The sequence below is a fragment of the Oratosquilla oratoria genome, chromosome 16 (genome assembly GCF_046742065.1).
Source record: "Oratosquilla oratoria isolate Oo_2021 chromosome 16, ASM4674206v1, whole genome shotgun sequence".
Classification (NCBI taxonomy): domain Eukaryota; kingdom Metazoa; phylum Arthropoda; class Malacostraca; order Stomatopoda; family Squillidae; genus Oratosquilla; species Oratosquilla oratoria.
Window position 1 is genome coordinate 36,104,063 of NC_134792.1, and position 18,175 is coordinate 36,122,237.

Sequence of the window (18,175 nt, forward strand, 5' to 3'; positions counted from 1 at the left end):
GGATTTTTTTTATTTTATTTTTTTTTTAATCAAGAAATGAATGGTAAAATGATTGTCCTCAGTTTGGGCGATCTACGCACATCATAAGTAAAACTGCACCACAATGAGGGTAAGATATATGTAATATATATATATATATTATATATATATATATATATATATATATATATATATATATATATATATATATGACACACAAGAACCCACAGTCGGAGAAAATAAACTTCGAATAAAGAAGAATCCTATATTTCGGCTATCAACTGTAGCCCTCTTCAGGAAAATACAGGGCTACAATTGATAGCCGAAATATAGGATTCTTCTTTATTCGAAGTTCATTTTCTCCAACTGTGGGTAGCTGTGTGTCATTTACAAATGTGCTACCACATTTCTGTTTAGAAATATATATATATATATATATATATATATATATATATATATATATTTATATATATATATATGGAGTTGAATTTTTTTCTAGAGTATTTAACTTTTTCTGGTATTTTCTGTTTCTAATGATAGTCTTTCCTTCAAGCGGATGAATATAAGCCAATTTTGCATAATCTTCCATATATTCAACGTTTAGTCTTTAATAAGACGTTGAATAAATGGAGGTTTATGCAAATTTAGATTATTCCCATCCGCTTGAAGGAAAGACAATCATTAGAAACATTGAGAACACTAGAAAAGAAGTTAAATAATTGTAAAAATGTTGTTGCTTTGAACTCTACATGTCTCACAAAAAATCTGCTTGTGTATATATATATATATATATACATATATATATATATATATATATATATAATAATGTGTGTTTGTGTACATATATTGTCACGCCCCTAGCGTGAATAGAGTCATGTGGTTGTGCTCTGTCACGCCCTTGCATGAATATAATCCTGTGATTATGCTGTGTCACGTCCTTGCGTGGATAAAGTCTCCTGTTTGTATTTGTAGGCACAACTTGCGTAAATATGATGTGTATCATTATTAATGTATGTTATGAATGTATGTTATAATGTATGTTATAAACGTATTTCATATGTGTGATATAAAGTAAAGATTGCGCAATACCCGTCTGCTGGGGCGCGCTTCTTATACGTTCTGTCAAATGACGCCAAGCTCGGAAAAACGTTACATAATTTGGCACGAAAGCGTGTTCTTCTTTCCCGTTGGTTGGAGGTGGCTAAACTACCTACTTTAGATACGTTTTGACATCCCGGAAACGTAATCACCCATTCCCAAGCTATATCAGGCCAAGTAGAGAGCGACAACAGAGAGAGATCCCGAGAGAAAACCCGAGAGAGAGAATCACAGAGAAAACCAGAGAGAGAAGACACGACAAGAAGCAGGTGCCCACGGCTCATCTGAATCTACGTAGAGAATTTTCTACATTCGTCGGTTACGACAAATAAACAAGACAAGTCCTTTGGATCTCAACGATTGCAACAATCTCCACGCGAAGTGTAAAGCCTATGTTTTTTCCGAATTATTTCTGACATCTCCAGACTGCTGCTGGACTGGAGTTAAGTGCGATTCTACACTCGTTCTGTTATTTCTCGACTACAAAACATCAACAAATCTCCAGCGTGTTCCCGACTACCAGAAGATTCCCTTACCAAAATTATCGTGCATCAGCCTCTCCTCAAACAAATTATTTGTTCCCGAGACTCGAAGATTTGACCAGACGACTCTCCGTTGGTGCGACTTCTAACATCGAGAATCAAAACTCAACGTCATAATAAGCAAGACTTTATTATGACCACCTGTTCTTACGTGCTGCATACAAGCGCACACCTATCTACTCTACCTGGTAATTGATTTACCGGGTAATACCCATTTATAATTCATGTAACATATATGTATTTAAATTTCCACATAGTATGATGTGTATTGCTATTTTCTGTTATTCTATGTCCATTTATGTTATTGTCTATTTTTACCATTGAAAATAATTAATTTTAACGAAGAATTTAATTATTCTGCCTGAACTCTGTCATTAACCCGAGCTGCGCAGGGCCTTATCTATCTATTTATTTTATTTATTGTCGCGACCAGTCTGGCCCATAGGTGAGTCGTGACATGAAATGTGGCGACCTTGCCAGGATAAGAGAAATCAGGTGATTAAACTGCTCGTTGGAATTACATATGGAAAATGTCATATATATGTGTAATATATATATATATAATATGTATATGTGTGTGTGTGTGTGTCTGTGTAAATGTATATATATATGTATATATATATATATATATATATTAAGTATTTTAGACAAATTATTTGGATGATGGAGAACATAAACACAGGGGAAGGCTCGGAATCCTAAACACTCTAACGTTTCGTTCGCGTAGAACTTCTTCAGAGAGTGTATGTAGAACTGCAATTGAAGTTTATGTACTAAATCTAATTATCTTTTCGGACACTTGGGAAAGGTCGTTTTTCTGGCGTGTTTTAGAATTAAAATACTAGTTTCTTTAGCTACATTAATAAATCCTCCTCGATGATTCGATGAATTATTAGTTGAAATATATGCTGATTCAACAATTCTTCTAGTGAATTTATCAAAACCTTTATGTAGCACTTCAGCTTCTCTCCAGTTTGGTAAATGATCGAATTTTTCCGCATGAACTACTAAAGAATTAGATGTCCTATGTGCTTTTATGTCGTTTTTATGTTCATAAATTCTTTAGTAGTTCATGCGGAAAAATTCGATCATTTACCAAACTGGAGAGAAGCTGAAGTGCTACATAAAGGTTTTGATAAAATCAGCATATATTTCAACTAATAATTCATCGAATCATCGAGGAGAATTTATTAATTTAGCTAAAGAAACTAGTATTTTAATTCTAAAACACGCCAGAAAAACGACCTTTCCCAAGTGTCCGAAAAGATAATTAGATTTAGTACATAAACTTCAATTGCAGTTCTACATACACTCTCTGAAGAAGTTCTACGCGAACGAAACGTTAGAGTGTTTAGGATTCCGAGCCTTCCCCTGTGTTTATGTTCTCCATCATCCAAATATATATATATATATATATATATATATATATATATATATATATATATAATATATGTGTGTGTGTGTGTGTCTGTGTGTAAAGGTATATATATAATATATATATATATATATATATATATATATATATATATATATATATATATATATGATAAAGGTGGAAAAAGAAGTCCGAATATTAATACTGATACAATTTTACATATGTAATACAAATAATAAATAAATAATAATATAAATAACATAGCCAGACAGAATGAAAATAATGTGATAACTTGGTGATGTAACGTCCTATATGACAACTCATCGTATTTGTTGTATGACATAAGATATAATTTAATAAAGAGTACCTGAAAATTATATTTTATGTAAAAATTATGTTACTATATATTTTTCAGGTATTCTTTATTAAATTATATCTTATGTCATACAACAAATATGATGAGATGTCATATAGGACGTTACATCACTTCAAGTTCATCACATTATTCTCATTCTGCCTATGTTAGTTATATCATTTATTTATTATTTGTATTACATATGTAAAATTGTATGACTATTAAAATTTTTGATGGTATTCATTGTTAAACTAATATCTTATGTCATACAACAAAATGCAATGTGATGTCATAGGAAGTTACATCATTTCAAATTATCATATTGTTTTCATTTTATTTTATTCTATTTCATTTTGTCTGGATATGTTATTATATTATTTCATCATAAGTTATCTTGTGACATTTTTCGGGGTTTTTCACATTTTCACACCACTCACTCATTTTATTTACATTGTTACCACCCTCGGACAACATTTCACACACACCGGAGCTGTATCTGACATCTATGGTTTAATAGCTACATTACAAAAAATTTAAATTATTGTACACTGTATTAAAAACAACAAACGGAGCCCACCTCCAAGGAGGGAACGCGGTCCTATTCCTACTAGGTATACTGCCAGCTTCACCCAGAGTCACATTCCTCTGAAGAAGCATAGAGCGAAACCGGTCAGGAATAAGCTCAAAACCTCGGAACTAGACCCGTGACTTCTTTTTCCACCTTTATCAACTTGTCACAAAATCCCAGCATATATATATATATAATATGTATATATATATATAATATGTATATATATATATAATATGTATATATATATATATATATATATATATATATGGTGTAAATGAAATATACTGGACTCAAAAAGGTACTCTAATCCAGACGTTTCGAAGACTGTCCGGGGTTTATCCTCAAAATATAAATTACGATCAGTCAGAGACAGCCGTGGGAACCACGTCACTAGGTCGGGTTACACTCATCGCTCCCGTCCCAGGAATCTCTTGCAACCTAACATAAGGGAGTTTACCTTGAGTCCTGCAAAGAGGTCGGGCTCCCCATGTCTTTCACATCCGGAAATCTCTTAGTAGTAGAATATCACCATCCCACTCTCAGTCACACAGTCACCTAATTCCCAGGTCAACTCCCAGGGACTACATCACAGGAGATTCCTGGGATGGGAGGGACGAGGGTAGCTTAACCTAGTATCGGGGTTCCTACTGTCCGGTCCGAGTGAACCGCATGTTTCATGTTTTTGTCTTTGCATGTAAAGGAGGATCTAACTGCCTCACCATTGTAACCCCTGAGGATGAACCTCGTACAATGATCGAATGTCGGGATCAAAGTACCTGTTCCCGAGTCCGGCGAATTTTACTTACAAGATCATTATTATGAATATGGTCAGGAGACAGGGATGACCTTTCATCCATGAGGAGCTAAGATGATAGGAAAACAAGGGTGGTGGATGGGTGTGGGTGTGTGCTTTTTGACCTACCATACAAGGGGTTAAAAGACCTTGGTATATAGATTGATAGACCATTGTCCCTAGACCACACTTTATATATATGTATATATATGTATATATAATGTCTATGAGCTCTGGACACAGTTGGGAGGGAGATGATTTCAAATGTCTATTTGTTTCATTCCATGACATTCCATGATAATGGTCTACGTCAACTGACTGTATTGTTTCTTACACCACACAGGAAAGAAATATAATGTCGAGAACGAGATGAAATACATAAATGATTTCCTCGACGCAACCAAACAGAAAAATCTACAGTTGAAGGACTTGAAGAAACCCAATATTCTCGAGCCCCTTCTCATCTCCCTTCCCCTCATGTTCTTCCAGCAGTTCACAGGGATCAACGCAATCACTTTCAACATGATTTTCATCTTCAAAGTATATGTTCCAACACCTTCATACTATTTTAATTATCACTGTGAGATGTCCCCGTTGGTCTATAGATTAATAGATATTTGTTTCTTCATTTATCTAACTGTTTTGATTTTTTTTTTCAGGAAACAGGTTCAACACTGTCAGACAGTCTAAGCTCAATTATCATTGGCATTGTGCAGGTTGTGGGCACAGGAATATCCATCTTTATCGTAGACAAAGCTGGACGGAGATTCCTGCTACTCCTCGCATCTGGGTGTATGAGTTTATCACTAAGTATGTATTATGAGAACTATGTATTTAAAACATTGCTCAGCCCGCCTGAGCAATCTGGGTTTATGTCCAGTATTTCAACAAGTGAGACGTATGTATGAAAATATGACAGTGTTTGATGTAAACAGGCCAGCCGCAGAATCAGTGCTCATATTCAATGAGGTATCAGTTGATCATGTGACTGTAATACATATCATACATGTATTAGATTATGAATTTCATATAGTTTTGCTACCCGAAGGGATTTCTCCCCATCTCTTTTTCTGCATGAGGGGACGGCTAAATGAAGCGGCTTGCTGTGGATGTGCTGTGTCTTACTACATTGCTTCTTACCCAGGGCAGTGGGCGAGGTGCAGCGATGACCCGTCATCCAGGAGGAGCCAAGAAAAGAGGGAGGGAGGGGTGGTGAATGGGAGTGGAGTATGTGGGGATGGAATGGTGGGAATGATTTTTTTTATCTTTGTTTTTTTACTACCTCCCTTGTAAAGGGAAAAAAGCCTTTGGTATATGTATGTATGTATATTATTATCATTATCATTCTCATTAGCACTGTGGTTGATATTTTGCATTATTACGTGTATCATTATTAGTGTTTCATGAATAATGACATTACAAATACTGTTACAGTGGGACTTGGCACCTTCTTTTATCTGAAAAGCTACAATTGTGAATTGGCGGCAACACTGAGATGGTTGCCATTCCTCACCATCACCGTCTTTATTTTTAGCTTCTCCATTGGTTTTGGAAGCACCCCTTGGATGATTCTGAGTAAGTACCAGGATGGGTATATTCTATTCTATATACATCATAAGGGTTCTTCCTTAGTGTAAGGAAGGTAGCTAGCCAACGCATGCACCCGTCTTATCTCCCAATATCATTCACTTGTTTCCCTTTTACTTTTAGTTCCTCATGGATGATTGTTGATGCCTATAAATTCATTAATATTATGAACAAGTACCATTCAGTATATGAGATTAATCTCTGCAAACTCTCATTCAGAGATAAAAGTCCTGAATTATGAGATTGTCTTATTTTTCTTTATCAAACTTATGAAAGGCCACAATGTTTTCAGGTGAGCTAAACTCCCCAAATATAAAGGAATGGGCAGTAAGTATTGGAGCAATTATCAACTGGAGTTCATCATTTGTTGTCACTGTCACCTTCGATCCCATACAGGTAAAATATTGATTATCAAATGAAGTTGTATCTGTATTTTAGTACACATATGTCATTATATAATTCTTTTGAAATATTGCTACAAGATAAACATTACTTCATAAGTGTTTTTTATGCCAGTATCTAAGTGTATCTTGTGTGCTGGCAATTAAAAGTATTTACTGTAAATTGCGAAGTACAAGTCGACCTGGCCTACAAGTCAACTTGGCGTACAAATCGACCTAATAATTTTAGCTCAAAATTCTGAGTGAGGCCTATATATACCGTATAGGTCGACCCCCAAACATGCAGTAGGCTGTCTGATTTAAACGGCGCTTCGGTCAGTGTTTACACCTAGTGTATCATCTGTTGAACACGATGTATGTTGTAGCGTTAATATTTTATTTTCTGTGTTAATGTGCCGAATATGTTCACCAAACACAAATTTAAGTGGGACATATATGTGGTAGCCTACTGGAGGTACGATAAATGGTGTACAGTGATTGTTATGAGTGCTGTCCCGTTTGTTTGCAACTTGATAGTGAAGGTTTGCATCTTATACCCGCCGTTTAAGTATTATTGACTGGAAATATGCATCCCCTCAGTGGATGGTAATGCTCTTCATTCACCTTTGTCTATCATATATATATATATATATATATATATATATATATATATATATATATATATTTATAGTATACTGCCGTGAGCGAGTGGCGCTCCGCGGGGTCTCGTTTGTCGAGCCCGCGTTCGATAGACGTGTGCCCTGTGGAGCAACCGCTGGCTCTAGCCAATCGTTTTGCTCTACTGGAGGATGAAGTGGCTGAAAACCAGGAGTTCTTGGTGGTGGGGGACTCCATGGTGAGAAACTATGACGACATCCGGCAGCGGAAGACTAAGCGACGTTGGAAGCTTGTATGTCAACCGTGCCGTGGGATCGCCGATTGTACCCAGTCCATCAGGGAGCAAGGACAGACGAACACGGTTACGATTGTTCATACGGGAAGTAACGATGTAGTTAGGGTGAGATCAGAGGAACTTGTTCGGAATTACAGGGTCCTCCTTCAGGAGATGCAGGCTCGTGTTGGAACAGTAGAGCCATAGGGATCAATGATAGGATATCGCAGTTGTGCACACAATTGGGATACCACTTTCTTGATCCTTGGTATCTCTTTTCTAGGCGCCATGACCTTTACGCTTCTGATGGGATCTACCTTACCTGTAGAGGCAAAGATGTTCTTACAAACCTCATTGTGGGAGTTTGTAATGAAATAGCTCCTTTTTGGGGGTAGAAGCCCAAAGGGAAATAGAAATAGAGTGTACTTGGGAAAACAGTGTAGAGTATAGCTTTAATGTAGAACAATATGCCAGTATAGGAAAAAGTATGATTTTAGGATATAATGTCGGTAGAGGACGAAATGTTACATTAGGATGTAATGTCAAAGGACAAAATGTCACGATGGGATGTAATGACAGTGGAGGAAAAAGATCACGATGGGATGTAATGATAGTGGAGGACAAAATATCACGATAGGATGTAATGATACTGGAGAAGAAAATATCACGGTAGGATATAATGTCAGTGGAGGACAAAATATAATTTTAGGAAGGGATGCCGGACAGAATGTCAATGAAGGCCAAAATATCACGATGGGATGTAATGACAGTGGAAGACAAAATATCACGATAGGATGTAATTATAGTGGAGGAAAAGATATCACGGTAGGATATAATGTCACTGGAGGACAAAATATAATTTTAGGAAGGAATGCCAGACACAATGTCAATGAACGACGGGAGGCCGGTGTTAATCACGGTGACGTAGGGGGACAAAATGTACAAAAGAGATCGGATGACCGTGATCGACCAGATGTCCGTGATGGGGAAAATGTAAATTTTGATGGGAGAAATGTTAATGAGGTATTGAATGTCAATGAAGGACTAAATAATAGTATAGATCAAGGTATAGATAAAACACAAAATGATAATGTAAGACATGATATTGAAACTCAAAATGTGTCAAAAAGAAATAATCACGAGTTTCTTAAAACCATGTACAGTACTTTAATGCTCGTAGTATTAGGAACAAATTTCAAGAAATACAGGCGTATGTCAAAAGCGAAAATCTCGATATGATAGGAATAACCGAGGCATGGTTAAATGGTACAGAGTTCGAAGCTGAATTTAATATTGCGGGATTTAAACACTTTCATCAGGATAGAAACCACAAGAAAGGTGGAGGTGTTCTGTTGTACGTTAAAAACAATGTTCATGCTTGTGTTTTAGAGAAAGTGAAACAGGATTCATATAAGAGTTTGTGGGTTGAGTTAACCCAAACAAATGGACAAAAAATTAATGTAGGTGTAATATATAGGCCGAAGACATTATCACTAGCAGACGACAAACTGTTATTTCAGGAACTGTCTAGCTTCTGTAACCGGGATTTATTGATAATGGGTGATTTCAATTTTACTGTCATTGGTTGGATGACCCTTGAACATGGCCATATAGGTAGTCGCTTGATTGATTTTCTTGGTGACAATTACTTAATTCAGCATGTAAAAGAGCCCACAAGATATGGAAACTTACTCGATCTATTGATCACTAGCCGCGAAAGCATGGTAACTGATATAGAAGTCGGTGAAACTGTTGCAAATAGCGATCACAACTTAGATTCAAACTCCTAATTTTTTTTAGAATAGATACTTGTGTTTCTAAAATACCCGATTTCAGTAAAGCTCAGTTCATAGGACTACGTCAGGAGCTTCAGCTTACAGATTGGGAGGCAAAATTAAGCGAAAGACCTGTAGATCAGATGTGGGAAATATTAAAAAAAAAACGCTCGCTAAGATGATTCATACTTACATTCCTTTTAAGGACAGACGTCCCCCAAATCAGGCTCGCCCAAAGTGGCTCGACAAAGACACTGAAAAAGAGTATTGCTAAAAAGAGGCAGGCTTATATGAAATATAAGTGCTCGGGTGCATCTAATGACTATGAAAGTTATGTATCAATACAGAGAGATTTAAAAAAGACAATAAAAAGAAAAGAAAACGACAATACGAAATGAACATCGCTGATAAATCCAAAGAGAATCCCAAAGGATTCTACAGTTACATTAGAGATAAAAAGGTTGTTAGGAATCACATTGGTCCACTATTATCTGCTGACGGTCAACTTGAATATTCAAATGAAGGAATGTGTAATATTTTAAACAATTATTTTAGCTCGGTATTAGTAAACGAAACACCTCAAAGTGAACTCAACCTGAAACCTGTGAAAAGTCTAGGGTAAACTTACTATGAAAAAAAAAAAAGGTGTATAGAGAAACTCAAAGTTAATAAAACACCAGGGCCTGACGGTTGGCATCCAAGAATCTTAAAGGAAATGAAAAATGAGATTGTTCCATTAGAAATTATTTTCAAGAAATATATCATATCCGGAGATGTCCAAAGAGAATGGAAGCTAGCTAACGTTACTCCCATATTCAAAAAAGGTGACAAAAAGAAACCAAATAACTATAGGCCTATAAGTTTGACTTCAATTTTAGGAAAAATAATGGAAACTGTCATCTAGACTTTGCAAAAGCTTTTGATACCGTCCCCCACGAAAGACTACTTACTAAATTAGCCTCGCTCGGAATAAGTGGTAGCCTATTAAGTTGGACTAGTAATTGGTTGAATGATCGAAAACAGAGAGTTGTTTTAAATGGAAAAAACTTCTAGATGGGAAAATGTTACGAGTGGATTTCCTCAGGGTTCCGTTCTTGGGTCACTTCTATTCATAGTATAAATAATATAGACCTGTTTCCAAATTTGCTGGTGATACAAAACTGTGCGAAATGGCAAATGATCACTTAAGCTAATTAGATATTCAAGAAGATTTAGATAAATTACAGCAGTGGTCTGAAAAGTGGCCAATGAAATTTAACACAAGTAAATGCAAGGTAATGCACATAGGTAAAAATAACAGTAAGTACGATTACAAGTTATGTAGAAATTCGTTAACAAAAGTGGATAGTGAAAAAGATCTCGGCGTAATTATCAGTAACGATCTCAGATCATCCAAGCAGTGTATTTCAGCCTCTGAGAAAGCAAGTAAGATTCTAGGACTGATTGCGCGATCTTTTGATTTCAAAAGTCCATCACTCGTTAACAAGCTATATAAATCGTTAGTTCGTCCACATTTGGAATATGCTGTTTCCGTATGGTCACCGAATCTCATTAAAGACATTGACAGACTGGAAAAAGTACAACGGCGAGCCACAAAACTGATTCCAAACATCAAAAATAAATCATACGAAAATCGACTAAAACATATGAATCTGTTTTCCCTAAAAAAGCGTAGACTCAGAGGTGACTTGATACAGGTCTTTAAAATTCTACAGGAAATTGACAACATCAAAAGGGACAAAATTTTCACACTGAATGAGAATCAGACAAGAAACAATGGTCTCAAACTGTCAGGAAATAGATTCAATTTGGAAGTAGGTAGAAACAACTTTACCAACCGTGTAGTTAATGAATGGAATAAACTTCCTGCACAGGTAGTGCAATGTAGTTCAGTTCGAAGCTTTAAGAATCATTTAGATAAACACCTAAGCAAGATGCTGTAATGATTATAATTTATCTTATATTTGTTTTTGTTTTGTTATCATTTGTCTGTTTGATTTTCATTTATTATTAGTTATATGTCAATTTATCATTATTTACTATTCACCTGTTTGTTTATTATTCAATTATACCTATGCATTTATTTATGTATTTTATTTGTTATTTACATTATTATAGTTTATATTTATGAATTTATTATCATTATGATTTTTTTTCGCATCCGACCTAGATATGGACCAAAAGGTCTCCTGTCGGCATGCTCCACCTTTGTAATCCTTTGTTATATATATATATATATATATATATATATATATATATATATATATATAATATGTATATATATGTATCAGTGTGGGACAGTTTCTGTGTTGATGGTGCATAGTAGTTGGAAGTGAGGAGTAGTCATTGGTTGTCGGCTCTCCTTATGTGAAACATCAGGGGAAATACAGTTGAATTTTATATAGAGAGATTTTCAGCTCAGTCCAAAGAGAAATGTTCATCCTTCAGATGAAGGTGAAGGTGGTGACAGGTTATGAAGATGGGTGGCGTGGAGAGTATTTTCTCTGATGGGATCTTGTATGTTCATCACTTGCAGGTACCTGTCATTGGTAGGAAATGAAAATATAAAGAAAGAATTATTAGTATGCTATTGATGAATGCTGTATTTCACTTTTCCATTTCTTCATTTTTTTTCACTTTTCAAACATAGGTTTTATGAAGCTTGTTGAAATGACAAAAAGAACTCTATGTACATTAGATTGAGTGTTGTATATATTGTCCTTAATCCAGCACACAAGAAACACGATTACTGTCAAAAAAAGATTTCTTAGAATTTCTAAGTTTCATTGCATGAAGTATATCATGAATATAATAGAAAATTAATCTCCCTTTTCCTTTCAGCGTGCCTTGGGCGATTTCAGTGCATATTTCTTCTTCTGTGGTATGAATGCCCTTGCGTTTATCTTCTGCTTTCTGTTTGTACCTGAAACTAAGGGCAAAACTTTGGAGGAGATTGGAGCTCAGTTCGAAAAGAAAGAAACAAAACCTTCAACAAAACTTGATGAGACCTATACATGAAAAAACACTAAATCCTTCACTACTGATGGAGTGTGATGAATATAGATTAAGATCGTATAATGGCAGCCAGAATGATTTAAAGTGCCATCTGATGCAGAACGGCTAAATAAAGATAAGTTATGATTTCTGCAACAAACAAGGTGTCACAGAGATAAATAAGAAAAAGCCTGGTGGCAGCCAGACTAAAGAAAAAAAAAAAAATGCCACTTTGTACTGTTGGGTAATTACCGCTGTGTTGTCATAGTGTGTTGTTCCTGGGTTTGGGGTTAGGCCTCATTGCTCTGTATGTGTTGCAGGGTGGCGTGGGGATGCAGGAGAGGTACCTTATTTTAGTAAGAACTGCTGTTTCCTCATTGATGTGGTGGGACCTGAAGTCATATATGTTGTAATTATCCCCATATAGTTATTTCTATTGCAAATATACACTGCCGTATGTATCAGGAAATGAAGGAGGTAGTCACGACACAGTTGGGAAATCCGAAGATACAACTACAGTATATACACTTGAAGGGCTTCGGATGTGACTCTCAACTGACGACCTGATTTGTCTTCTTTGCTTGTCCCATAGAAAATGGGGCTGGAATAGCTACCTTTTGATTGCATTGGGAATTATAAAAAGTAATTGAACCTCCCGACTTGCCTTTCCCGTGTACATTTGCCTGCCAGCAAGCCTTGCAAGCCCTTGCCAGTGGCACCTGTCACTAGGCAGACTTCACCAGTTTAAAGGCAAAGGTCAGTCGCCTCCCGCGTAAGTAGGGAAAACTGAAAAGGATACGCATAAGCTGGGTGAGAATGTGACCTCTTGAAATATGTGAGGGTTATAATCCTAAACAAGTCACACACCAGAATATGACACATCTGCAAAAGACAAAAAACACTAATGTTTAGAAGACATATTTACAAGAAATAAATAGATAGATAAATGAATAGATAAATTCACAGATGATGTCACCAGAGTTCAAAAAAAGGTTGCAGAGTAACCTTCTGGGGCCTCATAGTCAACCAGTACTAGAACATCTATAGCCAGTTGTGGTCTAAAGAGACAATTACAAGCCAGTGCATAAAAAAATCAGACGTCAAGAACTGCGAATAACCATCTACATACAAATCCAAAAAGGCCATTCCTCCTTTTAAAGGTGTGGCTGTTATATATACTGCAAATCTTGTAATCACCAGCACCCAACATCTCAAAGGTCAATGAAATAGAACCGCAGGGGAATGAAAGAAGATGCTGCATTTGAGTGTGCCTGTAGTTGCATATAGACGATCTATCTCCCTTCTTAAAAACAGGAACAACGTTTGCTTGTCTCCAAGCAGTAGGCACAAAACCAGTGTCTACTGATTTATTAAATATTTTAGTTAACTGGTCGCAGATTTCAAATTTACACTCCTTTAGCATTCTCGGAAAAAAATCGTCTGGACCCGGGGATTTTGTAGCTTTAAGTCTTTCAATCTGCCTGCTTGACTACTTCTACTTTACTAATGCTGATATTAGGTAGACTACTTTCTTCATCCCCTCTGAAAATCGGATCGCAGTCAGGTACTTTAACCTTTCATTAGTAAACACCCATAGAAAATAAATGTTAAACTCCTCGCTCATTTTTGCCTCCGATTCTATCATGACATTTTCATCGTTTTTAATTGGTCCTACCTATTCTTTCTTTATTTTTTGTTCTATAGAGATGAAAGAAACCCTTTGTGTTGGATCTTGCTTGACTGGCAACCTTAATTTCATAATTACGTTTCGCTGTACGTGTATTCGTTTTAACCAGCTTTGCCATTTCGTTATATCTTGATCTAAGGTGTGTTTCCCTGTTTTTTATTTTTACGTAAAGTTCTCTTTTCATTCCGATCTCATGTTTTAATCTGTCCGTCATCCATTTGGGAGTATTACTATTTTTCCGTATTGACTTCAGGGGGATAAATGTATTTTGTGCATTAAGTCAGATTGCTATACATATCCAAAACGCTGGCCTATCTGTTGAGCCCTCGCTCCCAAATGACCTGAGCCAAGGTATGCATATTACCCTCCGTGACTCGCCCCTGGTCATGACCTGACCGCCGGTCACGCACCGAGACTCGACAATGTCCGAAACGTCCGCATGACATTTCATATTAAATTTCAAATAGGTTTTTATATTGTCAAAGTTTGCTCTCCTGAAGTCTGGTACTTGGACGTTACTCGTACTTTTTAATTCTTCCCAAATAACATTAAATCTTAGTCTAGGCTCTAGCGATCATCAAGAAATATCTCCCACTTTTACGTTACTTATAAGGTGCTCATTATTAGTTAAAACTAAGTCCAGAGTATTTACTCCCCTCGTAGGATCGGTAATCACTTGTTTTAGGAAATTATTCTGCACCACATCTAGGAATTTCTTTGTTTCCTGATCAATTAAAGTTTCCCAGTCAATGTTTCTATGATTAAAATCTCCCTTGATCACAACGTTTTTGTCCTGGGACGCTCTATGAATTTCATGAATCAGGGGATCAGTCTGCTCAATGCTGAGCTTGGGAGGTCTGTACAAGACTCCAATAATCGAATTGTTGATAATACAGTTTATTGTATTTTTAACGAAAAGTGCTACACCTCCCCGACTCCTGCCAACCCTATCCTTATGAAAAGACTTATATCCTTCTATTTCGATTTCCGAAAGAAAATGTTTATCAGCCATGTTGATGCAGTTGCTTGTAGAATGCGCAAGTATTACTTCAAGAAAGGAGGAAGGAACAACCAAATCAGGTGTGCTTCACATTCCATTCTAGGGCGGATAAGATTATATATATCTCGTTCCGAGTTTATTCCTGACCGGTTTCGCTTGTAGCTACAAGCGAAACCGGTCAGGAATAACCTCGGAACGAGACCCGTGACTCTCTTTTTCCACCTTTTTCAACTTGTCACAATGTCTCAACAGTATATATATGTGTATATATATATATATATATATATATATATATATATATATATATATATATATATAATTGTGTGTATGTGTGAGTGTGTGTGTGTGTATGTGTGTCTGAGAGAGAGAGAGAGGGAGAGAGGTTCACCATGGATCACGTCTTGGACTCGTGACCGACAGTTATTAACCTCCTGGAAGAGAGATCAGAGCTCGTATGACCGATTTATGGGTAATACTGCGACCTTACACGCACAGACACACCCAGCTCCCCGCCCACAAGAGTTGGAGTAGCACCCCGCAGCGAAGCGATACTGAAGTTATTTCAGCTCTGGGCGGTAGTCGAACCCGGAACGCCGTAGTGGCAGGCGAGAACTTTAACCACAGAGCCGCGAGGTAGGTGTGTGTGTGGGGGGGGGGGAGTGTATGTGGAGGTGGGGGAGACTCCCTAATTAAGACTCCCAGATTCTTTTCCTCCTTTGCTATAGTTTTTTTTTCAATTCAATGGAGGTCTCTCCTTGATTTGGCCAAAATCCATTGTTTCCAATGGATTTCGCTTTCCACTCTGTCTTCCTCTAATTTTTTTTTTTTTTTTTTTTTTTTTTTTAATCCTGGTATCGAGTAGTAGACCCTGTGCTAGAATTAGAAATGGAGAGAGCGAGTGGTTTGAGGTAAAGATGGGAGGGCGGACGGGCGAGCGAGCGAGCGAGCGAGAGGGGTGGTGAAAGGGAATGGAGTGGATGGGAATGAAATGGGTGGGAGTGGAACTATGCCTTTTGATTTTGGCTAACTCCCATGTAAGGAAAAAAAAAAAAACTTGGTATATTTATCTATGTATCGTGTTTGGTATTTTGTTAATGTTATATATATATATTTATATATTATATATATATATATATATATATATATATATATATAATATACAAATGTATTCATGTATGTATTCATGTAGTGTATTGTTACAAAAAATACAAAATCTCGAAATGACAAAAGCGCAACAAAAACCACATAATAGGTATCAGCCGCATCGTGAGGGGAACACATTTAATCAAACTCGAGGATGAAATAAACAGATACAATAAACATGGTTAAAACAAAGAATATCAAACAATGCTAGTTATAGGCACTTTCAAAACACCAAGGGCTTTAAGGAAAATTAGGCAGGGTATGGATATCTACCAAAATGGAATAAGGCTTAAATGAGATTATTTTGTAAATAAACAGGAACTCTCAGAGATGGAGTGTTGCGTAGGGTTGATTCATATGCTTATTCCACTCCCCACCCAACACCGGGTTAAGTTTAAATAGTTTTTTGTTTTATTCTTTCAAGTTTCATATCCTTGACAAGATTACAATGATATTTTATCATTTTACAACTTATCTCGCCAAATTCAGGTCGGGCAGTTGCTCGATCGGGTATTTTGCTGAGTCGTTGTCGTAATGTCCTCTCTTATCGTGAGAAACGGTAGATTTACATATTTCTCACGGATACGTAAAAATACTTGTATATCAATACATTCGTGTAACTTACTTTACATAGGTACGTATATATTCGTAAAATGACAAAAAAAAATAAGTGTAATGGGCGATTGATGGAAGATATAATAATAACAAATATTGAAAATATTATTCACCCCAGTTCGAATACGGTCCGGGTTCGAATCCCGCCAGTCATCTCGAATTATGACAAGAAAAAAAAAAGATACAGATTTAATATATCTAGACTTTGCAAAAGCTTTTGATACCGTCCTTCACGAAAGACTATTTACTAAATTAGCTTCAAACGGAATAAGTTGTAGCTTACTAAGTTGGACTAGTAATTGGTTGAACGATCGAAAACAGTTGTTCTAATGGCAAAACTTCTAGATGGAAAAATGTTACGAGTGGATTTCCTCAGGGTTCAGTTCTTGGGTCACTTCTATTCATAGTAAATATAAATTATATAGACCGCGGACTGAAATCTATTGTCTCCAAATTTGCTGGTGATACAAAACTGTTCGGAATGGCAAATGATTACTTAAATCAACTAGATATTCAAGAAAATTTAGATAAATTACAGCAGTGGTCTGAAAAGTGGCTAATGAAATTTAACACAAGTAAATGCAAGGTAATACGCATAGGTTAAAAGAACAGTAAGTACGATTACAAGTTATTTGGAAATTCATGAACAAAATGGATAGTGAAAAGGATCTCGGCTTAATTATCAGTAACAGCCTCAAATCATCTAAGCAGTTTATTTCAGCCGATGAGAAAGCAAGTAAGATTATAGGACTGATTGCGCGATCTTTTGATTTCAAAAGTCCATCACTCATGAACAAGCTATATAAATCGTTAGTTCGTCCATATTTGGAATATGCTGTTTCCGTATGGTCACCGAATCTAATTTAAAGACATTTACAGATTAGAAAAAGTACGATGGCGAACCACAAAACTGATTCCATTTATCAAAAATAAATTATACGAAAATCGACAAAAACGCATGAATCTGTTTTCCCTAAAAGAACGTAGACCCAGAGGTGACTTGATACAGGTCTTTAAGATTTTAAAGGGAATTGACAACATCAAAAGTGACAAAATTTTCACACTGAATGAAAATCCGACAAGAAATAATGGTCTAAAATTGTCAGGAAATAGATTTAATTTGGAAGTTGGGTGTGTGCGTGCGTGTAAGGTCACAGCATTACCCATAGATTGGTCATATATGAGCTCTGAGCTCTCTTCCGGGAGGGAAATAGCTGTCGATCACGAGTCCAACACATGATCCAAGACCATGGTGACACACACACACTCACTCTCTCTCTCTCTCTCTCTCTCTCTCTCTCTCTCTCTCTCTCTCTCTCTCTCTCTCTCTCTCTCTCTCTCTCTCTCTGTCTCTGTCTCTGTCTCTGTCTCTGTCTCTGTCTCTGTCTC

General features: G+C 36.4%; 1 protein-coding gene across 1 annotated transcript in view; it reads left to right on the top strand.

The window, feature by feature from the left end:
• LOC143033596 (facilitated trehalose transporter Tret1-like) overlaps positions 1-14,990 on the top strand; it is a 61,911-nt gene extending 46,921 nt beyond the window's left edge. The window contains exons 13-17 of the mRNA XM_076199085.1: positions 5,057-5,253; positions 5,373-5,523; positions 6,148-6,288; positions 6,593-6,696; positions 12,189-14,990. Coding sequence (XP_076055200.1) covers positions 5,057-5,253; positions 5,373-5,523; positions 6,148-6,288; positions 6,593-6,696; positions 12,189-12,365 — 770 coding nt within the window. The 3' untranslated portion in view covers positions 12,366-14,990. The remainder of the gene's footprint in view (positions 1-5,056; positions 5,254-5,372; positions 5,524-6,147; positions 6,289-6,592; positions 6,697-12,188) is intronic.
• Positions 14,991-18,175: the final 3,185 nt, after the last annotated feature.